General features: G+C 37.9%; 2 protein-coding genes across 5 annotated transcripts in view; both read right to left on the bottom strand.

Annotated features, from left to right (window-relative positions):
• The window catches only part of LOC116885902 (NXPE family member 3-like), a 460690-nt gene that overhangs the window by 349915 nt on the left and 85054 nt on the right, over nt 1-25721 (bottom strand). The gene's annotated exons all lie outside the window — the stretch shown is intronic.
• The window catches only part of LOC116885725 (vomeronasal type-2 receptor 116-like), a 25428-nt gene continuing 8311 nt past the window's right edge, over nt 8605-25721 (bottom strand). Inside the window, exons 2-6 of one of the 4 annotated variants that reach the window (XM_032887034.1) lie at nt 19090-19381; nt 17554-18360; nt 16237-16467; nt 15744-15875; nt 8605-9501 (exon numbers count right to left, since the gene is read on the bottom strand). In XM_032887034.1, coding sequence (XP_032742925.1) covers nt 8605-9501; nt 15744-15875; nt 16237-16467; nt 17554-18360; nt 19090-19381 — 2359 coding nt within the window. Of the gene's footprint in view, nt 9513-15743; nt 15876-16236; nt 16468-17553; nt 18361-19089; nt 19382-25721 lie in introns of all 4 variants that reach the window. The other 3 variants (XM_032887033.1, XM_032887035.1, XM_032887036.1) reach the window with 3 other exon arrangements.

Below are 25721 nucleotides of genomic sequence, written 5' to 3'. Positions count from 1 at the left end.
CATTTGGAAATACAGTTACTATATTTTGTGATGAAATAGTTATTGTTAATATACAGAAGAAAAAGGTCCTTTTTCATTTTTGTGTTGATACAAATTTACAAGTCTATGATGCAGAAAAATTAGATTACATTAAATTTAAATGTGAAGTTTTTTCATGCCATCCGTCTCAGTAGTTGAATATATAGGCATGCTCCCTACATATAAACTTTTTATATGTGACAAAAATCAGTATGTATAATAATGCCTTTACAACTGCAAAGCTTCTAAGGCAAAGGACACTGTGGTTAGGACAAAAACGGCAACCAACAGATTGGTAAAAGATCTTTACCAATCCTACAACTGATAGAGGCCTTATATCCAAAATATACACAGAACGCATGAAATTAGACTGTAGGGAGACAAATAACCCTATTAAAAAATGGGGTTCAGAGCTAAACAAAGAATTAATAGCTGAGGAATGCGAATGGCTGAGAAACACCTAAAAGAAATGTTCAACATCTTTAGTCATAAGGGAAATGCAAATTCAAAAACAACCCTGAGATTTCACCTCACACCAGTGAGAATGGCTAAGATCAAAAACTCAGGTGACAGCAGATGCTAGCGAGGATGTGGAGAAAGAGGAACACTCCTCCATTGTTGGTGGGATTGCAGACTGGTACAACCATTCTGGAAATCAGTCTGGAGGTTCCTCAGAAAATTGGACATTGAACTGCCTGAGGATCCAGCTATACCCCTCTTGGGCATATACCCACAAGATGCCCCAACATATAAAATAGACACGTGCTCCACTATGTTCATCGCAGCCTTATTTATAATAGTCAGAAGCTGGAAAGAACCGAGATGCTCTTCAACAGAGGAATGAATACAGAAAATGTGGTACATCTACACAATGGAATATTACTCAGCTATCAAAAACAATGACTTTATGAAATTCGTAGGCAAATGGTTGGAACTGGAAAATATCATCCTGAGTGAGGTAACCCAATCACAGAAAAACACACATGGTATGAATCATTGATAAGTGGCTATTAGCCCAAATGCTTGAATTACCCTAGATGCCTAGAACAAATGAAACTGAAGACGGATGATCAAAATGTGAATGCTTCACTCCTTCCTTAAAAGGGGAGCAAGAATACCCTTGGCAGGGAATAGAGAGGCAAAGATTAAAACAGACACAGAAGGAACACCCATTCAGAGCCTGCCCCACATGTGGCCCATACATATACAGCCACCCAATTAGATAAGATGGATGAAGCAAAGAAGTGCAGACCGACAGGAGCCGGATATAGATCGCTCCTGAGAGACACAGCCAGAATACAGCAAATACAGAGGTGAATGCCACCAGCAAACCACTGAACTGAGAATAGGACCCCGGTTGAAGGAATCAGAGGAAGAACTGGAAGAGCTTGAAGGAGCCTCGAGACCCTTATATGTACAGCAATGCCAACCAACCAGAGCTTCCAGGGACTAAGCCACTACCTAAAAGACTATACATGGACTGACCCTGACTCTGACCCTCATAGGTAGCAATGAATATCCTAGTAAGAGCACCAGTTGAAGGGGAATCCCTGGGTCCTGCTAAGACTGAACCCCCAGTGAACTAGTTTGTTGGGGGGAGGGCGGCAATGGGGGGAGGATGGGGAGGGAAACACCCATAAAGAAGGGAGGGGGAAGGTTTAGGGGATGTTTGCCGGAAACCGGGAAAGGAATAACACTCGAAATGTATATAAGCAATACTCAAGTTAATAATAAAAAAAAGAATGCCTTTACAGCTTGATATGTTTTAAAAAGTACATGAATAAGTTACTAGAATAAATTAATAAGAAGTTTAAAGAACATCCCATATAATTATTTAAGAGAATTATGTGGTTATAAGGGGAACTGTCAGGAGGAGAAACAGTGGTTTGGATGTATTGTTTAAGAGAAGAATCCATTTTTAATATCTTGTTATATGTGCACATATATTCATATTAAGTAACAAAATTGCAATAATTGCATATAGGATATTATTGGAACACGCATACATAAACAGACATGGGACAGATGAACCAGAGGATACAAGGGACCACTGCAACTGCTCTTCTCTAAGCAGGTTAGTGATGAATCCTGCTGCCTTTCATTTCAGGTGAATGTAACTGACAGGGCCTCAGAGAGAAGTGATCCCTAAACATGCGGTGTCCCCTCTTCCATAACCCGTCAGATGGCACAAATCACTAAGGAACACTCCTAAACAGGAATACTCATAAAGTGAATGTTAACAGTATAAATACATATTGATATGTATATCTTATCACAGGAATGTACCACTCTAGAGTAGGAAAAAGCACAGGTAGCCAATACAGATGGTGCTCAACCAAAGACTCGGCTCATAAAACTACAATTAACCTAAGTCGTCTAATGTGTTAAACACACACAATTGACTTCAGTACTAATAGCACGGCCAAATTTACACTCAGTACTCTCTTTTTCTTGCACAGCTACCAATCTGTTGTTGAAAAAAAAAGAGATACAAAGTTATTTGACTTAAATGTTAAGTATAAGCAAAGGATGTACAAACATAACTTTATGTAGCACATGGAGTTTCCTTGCCTTATGAATTTGTAGTATATTTATTTCTAATTTGATCAATTTTTCTCATGCAGTTTGCAACAGTGTAGTCAACATGAAGCTCTGGGACACCTTTGTTTTAATGTGAAGGTTAAATATGTGTAATTTTCTACATTCCACCAATTTCTATCTGAAGAAGTAAACAGAAACAAACAAAAGTGTTGTCACCACTTCTTTACACACACGTTCATTGATCTCTCTTCCCTAGTGACAGCACAGAGACCCAGAGTATGTTAACAAAGTAACATATGCAGACTGAGGCCTGATCAGAGTGGACAAGCTAGAGATATTGGAAGCTCGTGGTGTAGACAGGATGCTCAGGCAGCAGCTGAAGTTTTAGAATAGCACAGTTGCCTGCTGCTATCTGACCTTGTGTTTCTCCATTAGGATGACATCATCATCGTCCTCTTCCTCATCTGATGCCTAGCCTCAGCATGAGCTCCTGCTCATACCCCTGTCCAGGGGGATCCCCAGGAAGAGACTCTATACTATTCCCTACAGGCCCAGTGATTGGGACTGGGTGGGAAGCTTGGTCTCCTCCAACATCTGTTGATAGCCAAGGACAGAGATATTCATACATGTGTCATCAAGTTTCTGCTCACAGAAATAGAGAAACTCCCACCTCTCACCTCAGAGTTAGTGTTTAGCTTGAAAAAATGAACAAAAATCCAAAAAATGTTAATAGCCCTGGCTTGGTGTTGCATTTTGTAGAATGTAGGGACAGGGGCATCTCTGACTTTGAGGCCAACCTTGGTGTTCAAACCCAGGATAATCAGACCTATATAATAGAGAAATCACTGCCTCAAAAATAAAAATAAGAAAGCAAAAACAAAAAACAAGTATACAAAAACTAAAGTATCGGCAGGGATAGTTTTTTATATCAATCTGGAGAGAAGCTTAGTATCATATTCAAGTTTTTCATCTCCAACCAAAAGTGACCTAACAGATGACCTTTCTCCAGGACCCTTCTTTACTGTTTTCAGTTTTGTTAGGCTTTGCTGTTGATTTAAAGACAGAGTCTCATGTAACCCAGGCTGGCCTACACTCAAGATATACCAAGAATAGCCTCCATTTCAGTGGTTCTCAAGCTTCCTAATGCTGTGACATTTCCTCACGTTGAGGTAACTGCAAACATAAAGGCATTTTGTTCATATTTCATGACTCTAATTTTGCTTCAGTTATGATCATAGTATAAACATCTGATATTCAGAATATTTGAAATGTTACTCCTGTGAAAAAGTCCTTCTAACTTCAAAGAGGTGGTGATCCACAGGTTGAGAACCAGTGCTCCAATTGACAATCTTCCCATCACTACCTGTCAATAGTTGGGTTGACAGGCATGTTATGATGCCCGATTTCTTCTGGCATTTTTTCTTATTGACCAGTTCTGTCTACAGAACACAAATTCCAAACACTAGTTGCCAGGGCAGAAGCCAGTGTCTGCTCTGCACTTGGATCATAATGTTCCCTATGAGTAGATCAGTGACAGTCTCTTAATTCTGTCCAACCATGTTTAAGCACTTATGTGATGTAGAAAACATAGGCTCTTTGTGAGTTTTTGCTGTGGGCCAAATATGCTTCTCCCCTTTTGAGAAACTGTATTCAGGCCTCTTCTTTTTGTGCAGCTGCTTCTGTTGTGGACCTGACAAATGGACTCATTTAGATAACTGGAGAGACCGCCATTGTGGCATCCTGCTTTGTGATCACTTTAGGGATGCTCAGAGTAAGCAATACCCAAAGTCCCAAGATCATTGTGCTAGGAGGCTTGAATGCAGTCGTCACCACTGCAGACACCTTACAGCTGCTCTGGGACAGTTCGCTTTAGTCACAAAAAAGCCTTAGTGACCACTGCACAACAAACATCCCCATTTGGACTCATGGGACTAGAGATAGTTTTCTCAATGCTTCAGTAAAGTCCCATGAATGGTATTCATTTGAGGCTTGTGATTGGTGCACTGGAGCTCTATCTGTGATACACTGTAATTGGTAGGTCTCTATCAAGCAAAGGCATGAATCTCTTGAGCTATAATAGAAACCTGATTTCACTCTTACTCGGTCATTCTGCATGGTTTCCTGTCACCCCAGCCCCATCTCCAGGCTTTTTGTTAGAAGCTGACCTGCCAGTTATCAAAAGTTAAGACAGACTGGACTTGCAACAATAGTCTCCTGTCCTAAAAGAGAACCCAGAGGTCAGATTGTCAACATGGCAGGAAATGAGAAATTGAGTTGGGCTTGTGGGGAACAGAAGCCCAAGATGGGACTAAGCAAGCCATGGTCTGTCACTGGATGTGAAGCATGGAGAGAGGGGTCAGGGTTCTGAATGAGAAAGCAGTGTCCAGGGAGTAAGGTCCAGGAAAACCCCAAATCTCATGCTGTGGTTCTCACAGGCCTTGCCCCTCTCCTGCTGACTTGTATCCTGGACATTATCTGAAACTCTCTTACAGGTCTCATATGGAAGGGTCATGAGGAACTCTGAAATAGATTGCTGGCAGTAATATATTTATTTGCTGGCCTGGGTCTTCTTCTGCTTCAAGGTATGCAGGTAAATTGAGTTCAGGGATGTAATAATATGGTGAGTTCACAGGATCTCTTCTAGATTGAGTCCGGTGAAGAAGTAGGCTTCTCTGAGATGTTTTCAGGGAAACAGCTGTCTTTCACTGGGAGTTAGGAGGCAGTGTTACAGGGCTGTATGAACCCTCCTGAGTGATTATTAGTTACAGAGGGGAGTATACAGTATTGGCTGGTGCTGAGGTTCTGTTAAAACTTCATTTGCAAAAAGAGAAATTCCAGGTGCTTGCTTGGCATGTCCTAAGGGGAAGAAAGGAAGTTAGACCTATAATTTGGCCATTTTGTTGTGACTACTTCAAGGCTAGTGGTGATGGGGTCGTACAGTCTCCTTGCTCCTGAGCATGCTGACCCAGAGCAAGAAAAAAAATTCCTAACTCTGTTGGTCTCAGAATGTTATTTTCAGGGTTTGAACACAATTCGATTTTCTCCTTGCCCTGAAATGTCTCCCCGAGTTGCATAACATTCTCTCCCACACTTATTAAAAAGTATCATTAACTCCATGACGAAACAGGGAACAGTAAGTCAGGCTCTCAGGACCAGAGACGCATAGGAGGACATGGGTCCCTGAGGACTGGACATCAGAGCCCACATGGCAGAAGTGGGGTTATCTTCTATCCCTGCCAGAGAACAGGGATGTTTCACAGAACAATCCTGCAGCCATGCATGGATTCTGTGATTCTCAAAATAACAGAAACATTTGTAAATTGAAATACTGATGTGTGGTCACCAATCACTACACTGATATAAACCCTCTTCCTGGTGAGAGAACCAGGCACCTGATGGTCTGTTAGCTGGGAAGAAACAAAGTCTGTATCTCCAGGAGCCTGTGGGTGACCCTGAGAGGCAGAGGACAATTGCCCAGAGTCAGTTTTCCCTGTAATCCATTTGGGTACCCAGGAATCACACCCAGGGCTAGGTAGCAGGCTGTTTTTACCACTGAGATATCTCACTGACACATACTATTGTTCTTCCAATAATACATAATTTGAAATAATTCTCTTCAAATAAATTTAGAAAATGTTATGACCATGATTTATCACCTTGAAAAATCCCCCTTGGTTTTTTTGTTTGCTTGTTTGTTTGTTTAATTTTTTTGGATTCCTTTTATTTACATTTCAAATGTTATCTCCTTTCAGTTTTCCTGTCTATAAACCCCCCTAGCCCATGCCCTTACACTTCTTGTGTAAGATTGTTCCCCCCTCTCCAACCACCTCCCATTCCTGCCTCTCTGCCCTGACATTTTCCTACACTGGGGGTCTAGCCTTGGCAGGAACAAGGGCTTCCCCTCCCATTGATGCCCAAAAGGGCCAGCCTCTGCTACTTATGCAGCTGGAGCCACGTGTCGGTTCATGTGTAATCTTTGGGTAGTGGTTGAGTGCCTGGGAACTCTGGTTGGTTGCTATTACAGTTCTTATGGGGTTTCAAGTCTCTTCAGCTCTTTCAATCCTTTCTCTAATTTCTCTAGTGTGGACCCTATTCTCAGTTCAATTGTTTGCTGTGAGCATTTGCCTCTATATTGGTCATGTTATTGCCGAGCCTCTCAAGAGACAACTATATCAGCCTCCTGTCAGCATGCACTTCTTGGCTTCATCAATATTGTCTAACTTTGGTACCTGTATATATATGGGCTGGATCCCCAGGTGTGGAGGCTCTGAATGGCTATTCCTTCAGTCTCTGCTCCAAACTTTGTCTCCATATCCCCTCCTATGAATACTTTTGTTAACACTTTTTTTTTGTGGTTCTTTTTTTCGGAGCTGGGGACCGAGCCCAGGGCCTTGCGCTTCCTAGGTAAGCGCTCTACCACTGAGCTAAATCCCCAGCCCTTTTGTTAACACTTTTAAGAAGGAGTAACGCATCTGCAATTTGTTCTTCTGTCTTCTTGAGCGTCACATGGTCTGTGGATTGCAAATTGGATATTCTGAGCTTTTGGCCTAATATCTACTTATCAGTGAGATCATACCATGTGTGTTTTTTGTGATTGGATTACCTCACTCAGGATGGTGTTTTCTAGTTCCATCTACTTGCCTATAAATTTTAAGAAGACATTGATTTTATTAGCTGAGTAATATTCCATTGTATAGATGTACCACATTTTCTGAATCCATTCCTCTGTTGAAGTGTATCTGGGTTCTTCCCAGCTTCTGGCTATTATAAATAAGGCTGCTATGAACATAGTGGAGCATGTGTCTTTGTTGTATGTTGGAGCATCACTTAGGTATATGCCCAGGATTGGTATAGGTGGGTCCTCAGGTAGTGCTATATCCAAATTTCTGAAGAATCTCCAAACTGATTTCCAGAGTGGTTGTACCAGTTTGAAATACCACCAAAAATGGAGGAGTGTTCCTCTTGATCTTAGCGTATAAGCCATTGGTGTTTTGTTCAAGATAATTTACATAATTTTATTAGTGGAGGACCTTGATATTCAGGGTGATAAAACCACAATACCTCCAGTTGGCAACATTTTTAAAAATGTACCCAGTTTTCACTGGATGGAAAATTCATGTCTAAAGATCAGGTCTGAAGAAGATGGTTAAGTTGCATCTAATTTAGAAAAGAGATTCCTGAATATTGATGCTTAGGTTACTTTCCCTTTACAGTCACCACTGAAATCTTGTCCATGGGATGTAGTTCCAAGCATTGAGATAGATCCTTCTTATTAGGTTAGTATTCTCTGTCAATACTATCATACATATACCAGAAATGTGATTTTATTGTGATGTTATGTTCTAGTAAATTTAACAATGTGATGGAGTCATGACTTCTGATGTTGTAATTCATATGACTGGAATTAAAAATGTATTTAGCATTGCAAATTTGCTGAAGTCACAAATAATCAAACATACAAAGAAATTTTTACCTCAAATGTTGTAAGGAAAACTTTATACTAGCAACAAATACCAGTGACCATAGCCTGAGAATATAGATTACCCCAAATACTGTGTATAGATTTGATGGTGCCTTTATGCTGTTCTTTCTCAGTAACAGAATGAATTAACATACAAATCAATACTGTTTAACATTATATTACAGGAATAATTATGTGGTCAAGTTACAATGAGCCTAGTAAATATATTTATGGTAAATTGTAAGATGATATCCTATATTATCTTGACCTTTGGTTTGGTAGATGTTGCAAACACATTTGGACATTGTGCAAGTATTCATCTGGCAGTCATGACTGCATCACATTGTTAATTTTACTAGAACTGAACATAAAGAGATGAGTTATAGTTGCCTGATTAAATGGCTAAAACAGCTCAAGATAATTTAGTACTTAACATAAAACACTCTACTATTACAAAACATAGACTGTGTAACCACTCTCTCAGGCTTCCAGCGTGTGTCACAGATGCACAAGACTTTAAGCTGATAAACTTTGTTTACAGTACTCAAAACTCTAAAAGAAATATGAGGTATTCAAAAACCCTCTTATTTCCACTGAACTCTATTTCGTCTGCATTTCAATGAGTTCATGTCAGGTCTTGCAAGAATAATATAACATTTGGGGATAAAGATACAACCTAGAAGACCTGTGCTGGAGGCCAAGATGGAGAAGACTTCCACAGCCACCATGATCTTTCCTTTAGTACTGTGGTAGACAGGGAGAAATGTGATCCAAACACTGAGGAATACCAGCATGCTGAAGGTCAAGAACTTGGCTTCATTGAAGGTGTCAGGCAGGTTCCTGGCCATAAAAGCTACTGTGAAGCTCACTAGGGACAGAGCTCCAAGGTATCCCAGCACACAGTAGAAGGCTGTTACTGAGCCCTTGTTGCACATAATAATGATATGACCATGTTCAGAGTGTGCATCTGTGTCCACAAATGGAGGAGATATTCCCAGCCAGACTCCACAGAAGACAGTTTGTATTAGTGTACAGATGGGAATGATGAATTTCGGTGCTCCTGATATAAGCAACCACCTCAACCTTCTTCCTGGAGCTGTGCTCTTGAAGGCCAGGATGACTGTAATGGTTTTTGCCAAGACAGTAGAAACAGCCACTGTGAAAACAACTCCAAACGTGGTCTGCTGCAGGATGCAGGTGACTGCGTTGGGCTGACCAATGAATAGAAATGAGCAAAGAAAGCAGAAGGTGAGGGAGATGAGCAAGATGTAGCTGAGAGTACTGTTATTTGCCTTCACCACAGGAGTGTTTTGGTGCTTTACAAAAATCCCCAGGACAAATGAGGTGAGGATAGAAAAGCATAGGGCCATGCTGGCGAGTGTCATCCCCAAGGGGTTTTCAAAAGCCAGAAATGTCACAGCTTTTTGGATGCAGAGAGTCCGATCTGTGTTGGCATACTGGTCCTCTGTACATTTCACACACTGATCAATATCTGGCAAGAAATGCAATGTGACATGATACTACAACCTCGACATCTTTCCTCTTTGTACACTACCATGCCTGAATGTTTCTCATTCTGAAATGTAAGCCCAGTACTTTTTTGTGCACAGATGGAAAGTGGTAACAACATGTTTCTTCTTTCAAGATTATATCCAATTAATTAAAATCATGTAAAAAAAGCAATGTGTTTTCTTTTTCATTTCTAATGTGTATTCATGGCACTTTTTTCTTATCTCCAGATTAAAGCACTATATTTATTCTTATAATATATACAGTATGCTATGGTAATTTGTACTGAGGAATCCATGAAGGGAAATGTTATTTACTGTTACATCTAGAATATTGAATCTTATGTTCTCTGCAACATGAAGACACCTGTTGGACACTATTACTCTTTTGGTCTCATGTCAGAGAAAAGTTAAAGCCCCCAAAACATGCTGAGGTCTTTGGGAATCCCATTAATTAGTATGAATGCATCATCAGCTATCAACCATTGAAGCTTATATTTCCAAAATCTCATCTTTGGTGCTGGTTATAGTTTTCTTAACGTAGAACAAAATGAAGGCACGTTTGAAATGGGAATATCAAATGAGAAAATGCCTCCATCTGGTTGGTCATAGGCAAGTCTGTGAGGTATTGTCATTTTAATTGTAGTTGGTGGTTCTCCCCACTTGTGGCCTTTGCCAACCTTGGAGATTCATCCTCAGTTATTTTAACAAATACATTAAATGGGCTATGGGGAGCAAGGCAGTAAGCAGCTCCATGGTCTCTGCTTTAGTTTCTGCATCCAGATTCCTGCCTTGACTTTATTCCATAACTTCCCTTCATGATAAACTGTGAGCTGGAAAGTGAAGTAAATTCTTTACTTTTGAAGTTAATTTGGTGAAAGACATAACCAAATGTGAATATTGGAACAGTACAAAACACATTTTTATTGCACTAAGTTAGATTCCTAAAACCTAGACCCTGTTGGTTTAACTGAGGAACTGGGTAGTCATCTAAGTACCCCTAGGAAAACAATTTGCAAACTACCTAGGAAATGAAAGGACGATACACTATGTTAAAATGGGGAGCATGACTTTCTTTATATAATTTTTAATTTCTACCACATAATGTTAATTTATTTTTAATTCATAGAAATTATTGATGGAGTGTGTTCATTATTCCAGCTTCCCCGTTCCCATTTTATAAGTTGGCAAGTTATCAATAGTATTTTGTGTAGTACTGAGACCCATGTGGCGTCTTCTGTCCACTTTAAATTATGTGTTTTACATGTAAAGTGTTTCGGCTTATCTTTGGGTACACATATTGATTAGCCTTTATGTACAGTTTTTGATATTACAGGCAGATATATGTTGTACTAAACTTGTAGGTACTATGGCTGTTAAAATATTCCTTCCTCCTCTTTCACAACGTTTTAGAAACCTTAGATGTATGATTTCGTGTGTGTTTTGTCGATATCTCTACTATGGGGACTGTGTCTACAACTCTAAATTCTGAGCGGTTGTGGTATTCTGTAGTGAACTCTATTGGTTGGAAAGTGATCTTCTTGATGATAGGTGGAGACTAAACTTAGCTATGGGTATGACTATAACTCAATTTTAAATAAAGATATACTATCTATCTTCACAAGCCCATGTTATGTCCAGTAATGGAGATGATGTGCTCTATGAAGGTATGTGTAGACAGAGAACCGACGGATCATCTTGGCTAGTTGTTACAATGGTTCATAGGTATCACAAGTGGGTAGGTCTGGTTGTTGCTTCTCTTCTTCAGAAGCTTGGATGATGCCTTCTGTTATGAAAGCTACTACTCAGGATAAATCATTTATGTCAGTCCTAGCTCAGAAGACTCTGGACCTGTTCATGAAGTGCTATGTATATTTAGCATTAGGAGCTTACCTTGCCCCCCTTGGCCAGAACCCGGGTCAACAGAAGAGGCTATATACTTTGCTAGACTTTTGGATAGCCTTCAGCAACTAGTCAAAAGAAGGCTTTTGTGACCTAACATTGGGGTATTGATTCGGTGGTCTTTGACTTGATCATGGACCATGGATCAGTAGAATGTGCTACTTACACTACAAGTCATACCATTAAAAAATTGACTTTGCTTTTATTAGTTAATTGAAAATACTAATAGCTTCTCAGGTAATGGGGGCTCTATATCTTAACCATACCATTGACTTCTCTATCTCTATCTCTTTCTCTCTTTCTTCATTTTTCTTCACCTTTCCTGTGATGCTTCTAGGTCAGCAGTAGTTTTGAGTGATAGCTAGAACATTGTATTTTACAATATACTTCCTTGTTCACCATGATTTATTGAAGGGAATCTACTATGCTATGAAACCATGAGCCCCTAATTAATTTCTTTTATATGCTGTCTTGGAAATCATTTTTGTCACACTACTAGACAAGTATTTAAGACATAATTCAAAACCCTCCAATATCACAAGTTCACCTCAAAAGAGGTGATAAAATAACCTAGAAACTTGGAGTTCATAGCACAGCTTCCTGACAACATCACAGGGTGCATAGTGTCTCCAGAAACCTCACATGTTTCTTGTTGTATCAGGGATCTGGGCTTATCTCTTTTTGCTTCAGTGAGCTTTTATTTAAAAATGTTCTAAGTTGAATCCTTCCTGCTTCTATTCATGTTGGGAGCGAGTGTTCTAATGTATCTGGACATTTTCACAGAGTCTCTGAAGGCGTTAAAAATGTTACATACTGAGATTAAGGATATTCACTGTGACATTTGTTATTTAAGCTGCTTTATAGCTTCCTGTGTCTTAATGACCTTCCCTCCATATTAGGTTATTTCTCTCTGAAATTCCCTCTATACCACAGTAAGATTCTTCATACATATTATCCAAAGTGTTGTGCTTAGGCACCTTCTAATCCTCTGTCCACTAATCAGCAGGAAGAAAACCTCTAGGTAAGTTTCTGCGTGCTTTCTCCTTGTTTGTGTCTCAGATATGTGATTTCTACAACAGCAATAGGATCATAAGATTAAGTTGTGAAGAATTACCAAGTATTTGGGGTTGTCTCTTTTACTTCATTGACTAACCCATTGAAATATTGTAGCATACATGTGGCTTGTGGCTTTTCACTTGATAGCCAGTGGTGAATCTGTCATGCATTGTCTCTCCATATAGGATTGCTCCTTTGAAATTCTGTGTCTGTAAAGTACAGGTTCTGAAGCTTCAGCAGGTGTGGGTTTATTTATGACATTGTGAAAAGATTTTAGTATTAGTTATGTTCCCCATTCTTCCTCTTCTACTCTTCTAATTAATTATGGACCCCACTCTCCAAGTCCTTGTTTTTTCATTATTATATTTCTTTAAATCATATGTTCTTAGCCTTATGAACCATTTGTAGTTTCCTGACTTCTATACATACTCAATTTCAAATCATATCTATAGTTTTAAAGGATATATATACACACACACACACACACACACAGATACATACACACATATATATGATTGTTGGTGGCAGTGTTATTTCTTTGTCTGCATTACCTCACTCAATTTTATTTGCATTAACATTCATTTTCCTGGGAGTGTAGTATTTTCATATTCATAGATAAATTATTCTTTTATGTGTATATGTATATAGTTTAATTATGCATTCATTAGTTGATGAATTTGGAGGATATTTCATTGTCTTGACTCTTGTAAGTAAAAGAGCTATGATCCTGGGTGAGCATGTGTACGTAGATAATTCCTATTGGGTTGCTTTTGGAGATGACACATGTGCTGTTGGTTTCTGACACCTTGACACAAATGTATAAATATCTGGAAAAAATAGTCTTACAAAAGGAAAAGCATCCATAAGGTTGACCTGTGGACAAGGTTTTGGTGTATTTTCTTGATTGATGATTAATTGATGTGGGATGGGACAGCTCAGTGCGGGTGTGGCTGCTACTGGACAATTGATACTACATTGCTTCAGAAAGCATCCTGGCTGAACATGTGAAGCAAGCTTGTAAGTTCCATTATCCCATGGGTTCTTTGTAATTTCCCGCCTCCAACTTTCTGCTTTCAAGATTTAGCCTGATTTCCTTAAGTGGTGGAGTTTTAAGCTCAGAGCTAGAACATGAAACAAAGGATTTCTTCCCTTAACTACAATTTTAAAGTTTTATCAGAGCAATACAGCCCCAACGAGGACACTATTCATTTACACAATGTGGAAGGGAGTTATTTTTACCTTCCAATAGGTTTTTCAATTACTTTCTTCAGTGTTGAAATCTTTCAGTGTACTGATGTTTCCACTCCATAGTTTTAATTATTATAAGGTGTATTTAGTTCCCATTATTTACTTCCTGAGGGGTTTGTTTTTATTTAAGAAGCATTTTTTTCTGAGTTAATATTGTGTCTTGTTACTTTGCTGAATGTGTGCATCAGCTGTAGGATATTTCTGGTAAAGTCTTTAAGTTCTATTAGGCATATATCCTGTCTGTTTAAGTACAGATACTTTGAGTTTCTCTTTTCTATTCTGCACCTCCTTTGTCTATTTCATTGCCCTACTTCTCAAGATAAGATTTCAAAAAATTTAGATCAAAAGTAGATATTGGATAATATTTTCCTGTGCCTGATTTAGTAGAACTAGTTACAGTCTCTTTTCTGTGAATATTATGTTAGCAGTAGGATTTATTTGCCTTTATCATGTTTATAAATACCTACATCTCAAGGATGGAGCCAACATTACATGATTGTCATCACATGTCCATTGCATATAATGCACCATTATATTATGTGCACAATTGCATGCATGCATTGCATGTGTGATTTATAATGTATATATAATAATAATTATCATATATACATGATTGAATTAGACATGGTTTCTATTCCTGCACAAACATCAGCAAAGAGAATCAAGTTGGGGAGGAAAGGGTTTATTCAGCTTACACTTCCACGTTGTTCATCACCAAAGGATGTCAGGTCTAAAACTCAAGAAGGTCAGGAAGTAGGAGTTGATGCAGAGGCCATGGAGGGATGTTTCCTACTGGCTTGCTTACCCTGGATTCCTCAAGTTGCTTTCTTGTAGAACCCAAGATTTCCAGTCCAGGGATGCTATCACGCACAAGGGGCCCTCCCTCCTTGATCACTAATTAAGAAAATACCTTACAGCTGGATCTGTGGAGGCATTTCTCCAACTGAGGCTCCTTTCTCTGTGTTAACTCCAGCTTGTGTCAAGTTGACACACAAAACCAGTCAGTACAATGATATTCAAAAGATTGATCTATTAATTTTTGGGGTGTGGGTTTTATTCAACTAATTCAATATTTACTGATTATTACATGATGTATTTTTTCATACTCAGTCATACCTGACAATACTAAGAAACATTTATGATGTCCTTTAGTCATCTTATATCCTGGTTCAAACATTTTTAAAAAGTCATGATGAACTCTCACATGTGTGTAGCATCACTTACTTCATTCTGCAGGAATTTGCACATAACCCTAAGTGTGCATCTCCACAGATTTTATTACCTACTTATTTGAACTACAGATATCAGGAAACAGGATTTTACATTGGAAGGATTTTATGCCATATATTGTTATATATGAGACATATGAATCTATTAGTACCCATGCTGTTTGGATTGAGTATTTTTACTGTATGTTGGTAGATGTCATAAATGAATATGCTATCAAGGTTTGTCAAAATGTGGTATCAGATCCTTGGGTCTGGAATTACAAAGAGTTTCAAGCCATCATAGATCTAGTGGAGTTCACACCCATTTCCACTAAAAGGGAAACTGCTTCTATTAACTACTAAGCCATCTCTCGAATGCCTGAATTAATTAAGACAAATCTACTGTCTATTAATATCATATCTATTTCAGAATTTGTTCTGGGAATTTTAAAGTTGACCTTGTGACAGATTAATGGTTTTAATATGGTGCTATTATAGGTCAAAAAGACTGGACATAACTAGACATAATTATTTGTATCTAGAATCCACCAGTTAAGTTCTTTGGAAAAATTTATTCTTAGCATCCTTTCACATTCTCAGCAAGTATTAACTGAATTAAATATGGCTTGTAATCATATAATTCCCTAAGTATACACTATAACAAGGAGCTATGTTGCTGACTATAACTATTAATTATGAGGACAATATCTTAAGAATGTAATCTGTGTACATCTCTTGTGCATGATTTCACCTTCAGTATGTGGATTAAAAACAGTGGTGAGAACCTCATCGTTAATGCACGCACTTGCCTGTTCCATTGGAAATTTCATTTTCTGGACATGGGACACAATCAAAACAGCAAGCGGCTTTCCCTTCCTGAAGAGATTTCCTGAATCCAGGACCACAACTTTCACTGCATACAGAGACAGGAATCTAAGGATATTAGAGAAATGAGGACGTAAAAATTAGCCTGGTAACTGATGTATATTAGAGGATTGGGTAATAATGAATTTAATATTATGCATGCTCATTCTATTTATTTATGTTACTATAAATACACATTATCTCTATATATATATATATCTATCATGAATCATGCATAACATTGGTAAGAATGTGCTAATTCTTTGCAGCCATAAACACATGAACATGGAAGCAGTGGAACATGGAAAGTGAGTTTGGAACTTTATTAGTGGAGTCATCTTTTAATTTACAAGGAGGCATCAGTCTGACCAAGGCATTTTTCATGATTTTTACCTGTGTTCTCTACAGAATAGTGTAAGATTCCACCCACCTGTTGCTCCACTCCTATGCTCCACTCTATCCTATCCTCAGAAATCGACAATTGTTGACCAGGTGGAAAATATGGAGAAAATGTTCCTACTTTCACTTTATATGTAAGACCTTGTGGAAAATCCCAGAAGTTCAGAATGTCATAATCTATGTGCAATTTCTCTGAAGGATTCAAAGATATTGGATCTCCACCAGGATTCATGAATTTAATGTTCTTCAGCAGGGAGCTCAGCTACGGAAGATTTATGATTCATAATGGTAATTTTATAAGAGTCTGAATTATGTCACATTCACATTTTCATTGATCCCAACAAAAAATGAAATAACATTATGCATTTATGATTGGAAAATGTGTATACTTACATTGAATTGGCATCATAAGTACCATAATAGTATTTTAACAGGATAGTTAAATAAATCTACTGTTCCTTATGCATCCTAATGTTTTTCAGCACTGATGAGCAAAGTTTATGATACATGGACACTTTGCATATGAGTCTGATAGTCTACAGGCATCTGGTTTTGAGTTATCAGTGTAAAATTGTCTAGGATATTTTGTACACTGATTATGTCTATGTGATTTTTTGTCATTTGGGTTAATTGAGGTGTGAATACCCATCCTTTATTGAAGCAGATTCATTTCATAATCTGTGCCTGAACTGAATATACCGAAGGGGGCCAGCTGTGCAATACTATACTCATAGCTTATTGCTCTTGATTATAGAAATGTATGTGGCAAGCTTCATTAAAATACTGTCAAATTGAGCCCATCCTGATGCTGGTCTATAATGTTTTAATTGAAATAAAAGAAACCATTTCTCATATATGGTGGGAACAAGGTGGGAAAAGATTCGGATTTTACTGTTGAGAACCTTAGAAGGGTATGAGACTGACAGCACCTTTAACAGAAACATTTTTTTTATCTTGGTTTTTATTTCTATATGATTGGGAAGTTGACTGTCAGTTTCACCCAGGTGTAGATTTTTCTTCCAGCCAGTTAAATAGTCTAGAAAATTGTCTTCTAAAAAGATTCCCATGGTATTTGTTTAGAGTATGTGTGGGCCAATTTTAAAAAGTTACATTGGGGGGCTGGAGAGATGACTCAGCCATTAAGAGCACTCGCTGCTCTTCTAGAGGTCTAGAGTTCAATTCCCAGCAACCACATGGTGGCTCACAACCATCTGTAAATGAGATCTGATGCCCTCTTCTGACATGTCTGATGACAGCTACAGTGTACTCATACACATAAAATTAATAAATGAATCTTAAAAAAGGTCACATTGGTGACAGTCTACAGAATCAAAAGCAAAACCATTACCTTCAAGGGGGGAAAATCCATGCTTCCTCCATTTTTCATTCCTTGTATGTCTACTTCTTGAATAAGCATCTTGTGTATGGTGTGGGCCACAGCATATACAGCATTGTATACATGGTAACTGCCAGTACTTATAGCTATGTCAAAGTGGTACCAAGGTAACAATCCCAAGTTACCTCTAGATGAACAATTTTTTAATGATTTACAGGTAGCATTAGATATTGCACAATCAAAGTAAATCTCCCACAGTCTTGCAAGAAAAATGTCATCTGGGTATTTGGAAGGTCTCACTGTCTTTACAAACTCTTTAAAAGTAGAAATATCACCCTGGCGTTGTGAAAAGATGAGAGTCCCATGGAATGAGTCAAGAATTAAATGTCTCATAGAAGTGATGACTTCCCACTGTGAAGTGGTAACCCAGATTCTCCATGGAAGTATATATTCCCATCTTCTAAACAGCACACCTAAGGAAGAGTCAGTGTTAGCGTAAATGATAACAACTTTGGCTGGGTTTTTCATAATCCGAGTAGGATATTCATAAGCATTTTTCAGGTCCATCATGTGAGTAACTGGGATAAATTCCATGAAGGCTACACAGACTGTGTTTCTTTCCATTTGTGGAATCAAATCTGTGACAAAGTTAACACCATTCTCATCCTCTGAGATGACCAGCCCCACCCAATTCCATTTGAAATAGACAAACAATGAGACCATGCCTAAGGCCAAAGAAGATTCTTTGGCAGCCATCTGATACAAAAAAGGAAACATCTCAGAGTTATTCATACTTGGTTCAAAAGGTCCAATGCTCAGCTGTAAAAATGAAAGCAGGGATAGCCATTAACGAGGAGATTCTGGAAATAACTGCATATGAAACAGTGACTTAAAGTTTAGAAATCCAAATTTTTATTTAAAGTCAACTCTAGTACTCGGATATGAAACTGGAAAATGAGTTGAAACACTCCCTTTTGTTGTAGACAATGTGTATATCTTATGGCCTGTATGTACATTTCAAGCAGAAGGAATGCGAATATTGTAATATCTCAAAGTATGTAGCTGTGAAGCTATGTATTTTAAAGGAATGTTTGGACAGTTGATTCATTGACACTGTGTGTGTGTGTGTGTGTGTGTGTGTGTGTTTGTGTGTGTTTGTGTGCATAAAAGTGTGTGTGCCCAGCTTTCTACAGTGTATACAGCATACGTATGCATGTGAAGGTTCTACTTTTCTCCACACATTCTTCTGAGGTAGGGTCTCTCTTCATCCCTGGACTTCATGTCTTTTGCCATGGGGAGAAGATAAGATGGACACAAGGATTTTCTTGTATCCGGTTTGCTGTCGTGAAGTTAAGTGTGAAGCTGACCTCCGAACTTTTACCCTCCTGATTGTACTGAAACCATTCTTGACTTTTGTGCTGTATTCCAGCCCAATAGTATTATTTTGAATCATGCAAAAACGAATCATTCCCTAATGATTTTTCATAGTACACAAATTATGGAATCAAATGAGAATGTTTTACTTTTTTCTCATGCATCTAATCTCACCTGTGGATATTTATAAAGACCCAAAAATAGGGCAATTAGGGAAGAAATTTCCCATGTTGTTCCTGTGATTGCAGCCACAGATTTTTCCTTGGTTTTGCATGTATAGTTCGGGATGAATATGTCCTGACCTGTGAGCCATTTGAGGAAACTAAATACTGTCTCACTTTCAATGGACCCAGCATTGTGAATATTATATCCAAGCGTCACGTTAGGTAAAAGAATGGGGTTTCTGTTTATCTCCTCTATGGCAAAAATCAAGGCCATCACATATTGGTAGTTGTATGGTGTGATCCTGTGTAGAAGACATAGGGATCATTAGAGCATAATCTCAAATCACCATTGGGTCGTTCAACTGAATACATTCACTCTTATGTACTGAATGAACACACCCCCTCAGAGCTTCAATGTTCGAACTGCATCTTCTTTCCCAAGATTGCTCATGTGTCATCAGCACAGGCTGTTGTCATGTTCAGCAGCTCCTATGGGGACTAATGCCTTTGTAAATATTTGAGCATAGATGAAGAAGCGTATATTTCATTCAGGAACAACCAGCAACTACATGTTTATCTTTAACACGGAATGTCTACTTGTTATAAAACTGAAAAATATATTTTATGTGGTTTGAGGGATTGGGAGTGTATAGGTTGTGAAAGGCCAGACCTAAGCAACACATGCTAAGAGTTCCTGATGAAAGCTGAAATGAGAAAAAAAGTTCTATGCCCTTGTCCAAGGTTACACTTGTCAAGGCCTGTCAAGGGTTGGAGACAGTAATATGAATTAGTGAAATTTGAGGTGTTTGGTGATATTTTCTACCCCTTATACTTCTTGTCTACATCAAAGTTTCTGTATTCAGATCATATATTTGTATAACCTTTAAGATGTAAATGGTTAGTTTTGTGCTTTGTTTTTTAGTAAGTTGGTCATTTGGTTCATAATTATGAAATTTTATATATTCCAAACTCTACATATTCTTTCATCTACACACATTTCTCTGCTATCTACTATGTATTCTCATTTATCTTTTTCTCTATCTATGTATACCTACATGCATAAATGTAAAACATTTAATCTACACAGTTGTACAGTGTTAGTTGTATGCACTATTCAGAACAGGGTAAGAAATAGACATGCTGCCATCTACAGGTAAAAACCATGATATCTTAGGAAGATAAAATATAGCAAGGTGAGAGAGAAATTCTGAGTGCAGGAGGCATAGTCAACCCCAGGAAGTGAAATATTGGTTGGGCTTCCAATATCAAATGGTTGGATCTGAAAATGTTAATATGTAAGAGCCTATACAGTTTTAAATCTTTTTCTATCTCAACAGTCCTGATACAGTTCTGTGACTCCATGAGCAAATGTTCTGTTTGCTAATTCATTATCTTGTGCATTTTTCATATTTTTATATGAAGCTAAGCACCCCAGCTTCATTAGTATTTACAACTTATTTTTAATACATGGTTAAATTTTATTTATACGAAAAATTTCTTTAAAATATATTTATGATTTGTTACTAGTACCTGTTTAATTACATCATTAATGTTTTGTATGAGTATACATTCAAAGTTATATAAAAATTTCTCACCAAAAATGAGGAGCCATGAAAAGAAAATATTGAATTCCTGGTTTATTATATATCACCTGATATATAATTGGATGCAGGAATAAAAGGAAACAGTGTCTTTCATGATAAGGTAATTTTTAAAGCATAAGTAACATAATAACTGTGATTCTCTGTGCTATGTATTATCCACTCATTTGGAATGGAATGATGTCCTCATTGTATTTGAAGAATGAATTCCTCTGCTGGACTAAATTCCATAATTAGGAAAGAAAGAGCTGGTTTATCATTTCCTCCACAGACTAACTGCATTGCCTGGTGAATCCCTTTCCAATTTGATGATGCCAGGTTCAATATTTTCATAGCTTTCTTTCTCAGTACATATTTGAACCCACAAGTATTTGAAATGTTTGATAATCAAGTTACAAATTACTGGTTGTTAGAACACTGTTGGACCTTTATACTGATTTATGTCCTGGTTTTTACTTGAATTCATTCACTTGTATATCTCTTGCAGAATTTTCTTTATTAAATTTATAAAATAATTTAAAATAATAAAATATAATCTTTCTAAGGATTTATGAGCACTTTTAACAATTGAGAGATGTAAAATTTCTGGAATATGGCTATGGCATATGGGTTCATTGAATCCTTTGAAATTGAAGTTCATCAAGTGTACTGTGTGGATATATCAGGATTAAACAGATTTCTCTTTACAATTAATTACCACTGCCCACAAAATGCATGAGAAAAGAAATTATCCTTTTCTTTTAATGATTAACTTGATTAATTTCTTTAATTTGACAAATAGGTAGGTACCAGTGATGGTACAACACAGGCTCTACTGATACAGAAATTCTGAGTGCAGGATTCCCAATGATCCTGGCCTTTCCCAACATGTCTGTGTCTATAGCACACTTCACAGTTTCGGAGGTCCACATATTGGAGCAGTGAAATAAATATGAATATTGTAAACCTCTAGCAATAGAATGCATACTCTTTTCCTCTATCATATCTTACAGGGAAAGCAAACATTTGAAATGCTAGAAAATAAAAATTCATATTGTAGTCGGAGAAATGGTGTGGCAGCAAACCACATGAAACTCAAGAAGAAGGATGACCAAAGTGTGGCTGCTTCGGTCATTCTTAAAAGGGGGAACAAAATATTCACAGGAAAGGATATGGAGACAAAGTTTGAAGCAGAGACTGGAGGAATGCCCATTTAAAGCCTGCCCCACCTGAGGATCCAGCCCATATATATACACCCAACAAAACTAAACAATATTGATGAAGCCAAAAGTGCATGCTAACAGGAGCCTGAAGTAGCTGTCTCATGAGAGGCACAGCCAGAACGTGACAAATACAGAGACCAATGCTAGCGACCAACAATTGTGCTGACAACTGGGTCCCCCTTGGAGAAGCTAAAAAAGTATTGAAGGAACTGAAGGGGCTTGCAACCCCATAAGAACAACAATACCAACCAACCAGAGCTCCTAAGGAGTAATCTTCTACTCCAAGACTAAAATGGACATACCCATAGCTCCAGCTGCATATGTAGCAGAGGATGGCCTTCTTGGGCACCAATGGGAGGAGAAGCCCTTGGTCATGCCAAGACCTGATCATCCAGTGTAGGGAAATGTTAGAGCAGGGAGGTGGGAAGGGGGTCTGGTTGGGGAGGGAGAACACCCTTATAGTAGCAGGGAAGGTGGATGGCATAGGGGGTTTATGGATGGGAATCCTGGAAAGGGAAAAACATTTGAAATGTAAATAAACAATACCCCCCCCCAAAAAAAAAGGAAGAAGGGAAGGAAGGATGAAAGAAAGAAAGAAAGAAAGAAGAAAAAAAAAGAAAGGTATGGTGTGTCAATTCAGAGAATAGGTTACTTTTTCAGATGACCTGGGTCAAAATTGCTGTATAGTAATCCCAACATCATAAATACAAAAAATTTCCTGAACTCTACATACAGCCTGATATTACACCACCCACAGATAGGCGAACACACACACAAACACACACACACACACACACACACACACACACACACACCGTCACAATTTTTTACATTCTTAAGCATACACTGGTTAACAACTAACACTCATGAAATTCTCATATTCAGATTCACACCCACCCCATACACCTTCACATACAATAACATGCCACGAATACAGGTAATCACACTATACATTCACACATATACACACATTCTCCTAAATACATTCCCAAACACAATTATTTGCATACAAACATTCATATATGCACTCAGACACCCATAAAGATTTTTAAAGGAGCGACAATAAATTACTGAAAATGATGAAATACTTAAAAAAAAAGAATAGTAATGAATTAAGTTCTTTAAAAAACATTAAAATTCAATTCCTAAGAAAAGAATGAAGAAATTTATTTTATGAAACCAGCATTTAAAGATAGTATGTACAAAAAACAGACACATTTAATGTTTTGTCAAGATAATTGAAGTTTTCTCCCTTGATATTATTGGTAAATTTCTTTTACAATAAAAATACAATTATCTAATGCAAATGAAATGGAAAATTATAAAAATATTGCAATGGATTTTTCACAGAGTTCTTAAGGGAAAAAACTCAAATTTCAAACAGAACTGAATGAATTTTACAATAGCTGACTTATAAAGATTAAGAAAATTTATTCAGGTTAGTCAAACTGTCATGAGCACATTCAGGGAAGCATTCGAGAAGATGAAAAAGGTGGGAATAATATAAGGAATGAAAGGGGATGAACCTGGCTGAACAAGGGTGATGAGAGGGGAACGATGTTGGAAGATGCAGTGGTGGGGCTGGAAGGAGGATGAGAGTTTACAGGGGATGAATGTGATCACAGTGCATTGTAAAAATTATAGTGTTCCACAAATTAAATATAAAGAAGTATTACATAGGTTTTGTGGAGCTAAAATATGTTTGTGAGCAATATGATAAAGACATTTTGGACTAGAAAATGACTCCATTTGTATAGTGCTTGCCTCAGAACAAAACACAAACCTCCTGTCTGCCTAAACATTACCTAAGGTCTGATGAAACCGATAGACATGCTAATGTGACAGGGGAAAGTTCATGAGCTCTGAACACAAGACTAATAACTACAGTCAAGTAAAGAATGTTGAGAGTGAGAGAAATATTCTCAGGAGACAGCATACCAATTGATTATGTAATAAATACCACATGGTCAGCATTGGAAATATAAATATAATCACATAAAGAATTAATGGGTTGAATTTATATACTTACAAATATGTAAAATATATTCCAATGTATATGTAGTATGGGTAAATGGGAAAGTATGGATAGGAATTAAAATCAATACAGGGTTCAATCAGCTTGACACAATAGGTAAATGGTTGCAGCGAAAGTTAAAGGATAGGAATTTTAATTCCAGTAACCAACAAAATTGGGATAATTTAAACATGCTTTTGTATCCTAGCATTTCTACAGGCAGGTAGGATGGGGATGCAGGCATATTTCATTTCTCAACTATCTAGGAAACACTGCATAGACAAATAAACAATGTTTCAGAGATTGTGGAAATCAGGGAATCAGATGTTTGTCCTTATGTGAGATGTGTCATACATGTGACCTCACTAACACACACAGATACACAAACTCTCTAACTCTTTCTCTTTTTCTTACTCTCTCCATGTCTCTGTCTGTCTCTCTGTCTCTCACACACACACACACACACACAACATAGACAGAGAGAGAGAGATAGAGATAGAGAGAGAGAGAGAGAGAAGAAAGATATTAAACAAGCTCACCTAAGGCTAAAATGAATGATTAATCACTCTCTTAGTCAGAGAAGCACAATAGCACAATGACAATAGCAAGCATATACTACTGGTAGAAACACACATGAGAGAAAGTAAAGAGAATGCAAATACATCAGCAAAAAGTTAGGAGTTGTGGGGGAATATCAGAGATCCTAAGCATGTAAGTTGTATTTCATTTTAGATATCTAGAATGGCAACACCTGACACTTCTGTGTCTGACAGGAGGAACAATTACTGCTCTCTGTGGCACCTTCTCTACACTCAGCACCAGAAGTCACCTGTTCAAATTCAGTGCAAGTCTGTTTCACTCTTTTAGTAAACAGTTCTCTGATTGCTGTGGTGACATTCCTTAGCGTCAAATGAATGTTCCTGTACAGGTATACTTCAGATACTAGAGAAAATTTAAAGATCACTGCTGTCTGCTCATAGTGCCTAGACTATCTGTCCTATAATACCAAAGTGTGGGAAGACAGCTGTAAGGAAATAATTGTCTTCAAAGAGTTTGAAATAACCAAATAGAATAGGTAGTCTCCTGAGAAATATGGCACAGTTAGCAAGTCCCACCCAACTATACCAACATTAGGAAGTGCACCAAAGGAATATTCAATGGAAAGTCTTTGTAGAATGGACATTGTTCTGTCACCCTAAGCAGTGAACTGTACCTATCGCACAAGACAGCATTCTAAGTTGCATCATTTGTCCTCCTGTGTGACAGAAGTGTTGGACCTGGCTCGAGATTGATTTTCTTCTCAGACTACACCCATAAAAATAGAAGATAATGGATGGAAAGGAAATCTTATTGTGATGGAAGAAGTGCTGTTGGGAATAAAAAATGAGATGGGTTAAGGCTGCACACTGGAGAATGTGGTTAGGTAGATCAGGCAGGAGACACTTACCGTGAACTGACATCTATGCTCTCTGCTCCTTCAGTGTGTTGGGAGGTTTGATAGGTATAAAGGGGTAAGAACGCACTGATCACCAAATCCCCATCCTGGTATACATTGTCTGTGGAAGAAACAAAACATTTGTGGGTGAGCAATTTGCACAGGAGCATAGGAAACATGAGGGTAAAAGAGAAAAAAATTAAAGTGGGCATTGTCAGGGTTTCTTTGAGCAGAAACGTAATCTGTTGTGAAGCCAGGTGCTCACTTTCAGCAGCTGAATGTGTGGGTCCTTCTGTGGGTTTATAAGAGTTACAGACATAGGAGTCCTTTGAACTACTTAGTCATCGCAAGACAGTTTTTTCCAGTTCTCTGGAGAACATTTCAACACTT

Source organism: Rattus rattus, chromosome 16 (assembly GCF_011064425.1).
Source record: "Rattus rattus isolate New Zealand chromosome 16, Rrattus_CSIRO_v1, whole genome shotgun sequence".
NCBI lineage: Eukaryota > Metazoa > Chordata > Mammalia > Rodentia > Muridae > Rattus > Rattus rattus.
The sequence above is the reverse complement of the archived record's forward strand: the minus strand, read 5'-3'. Positions and strand labels throughout refer to the sequence as shown.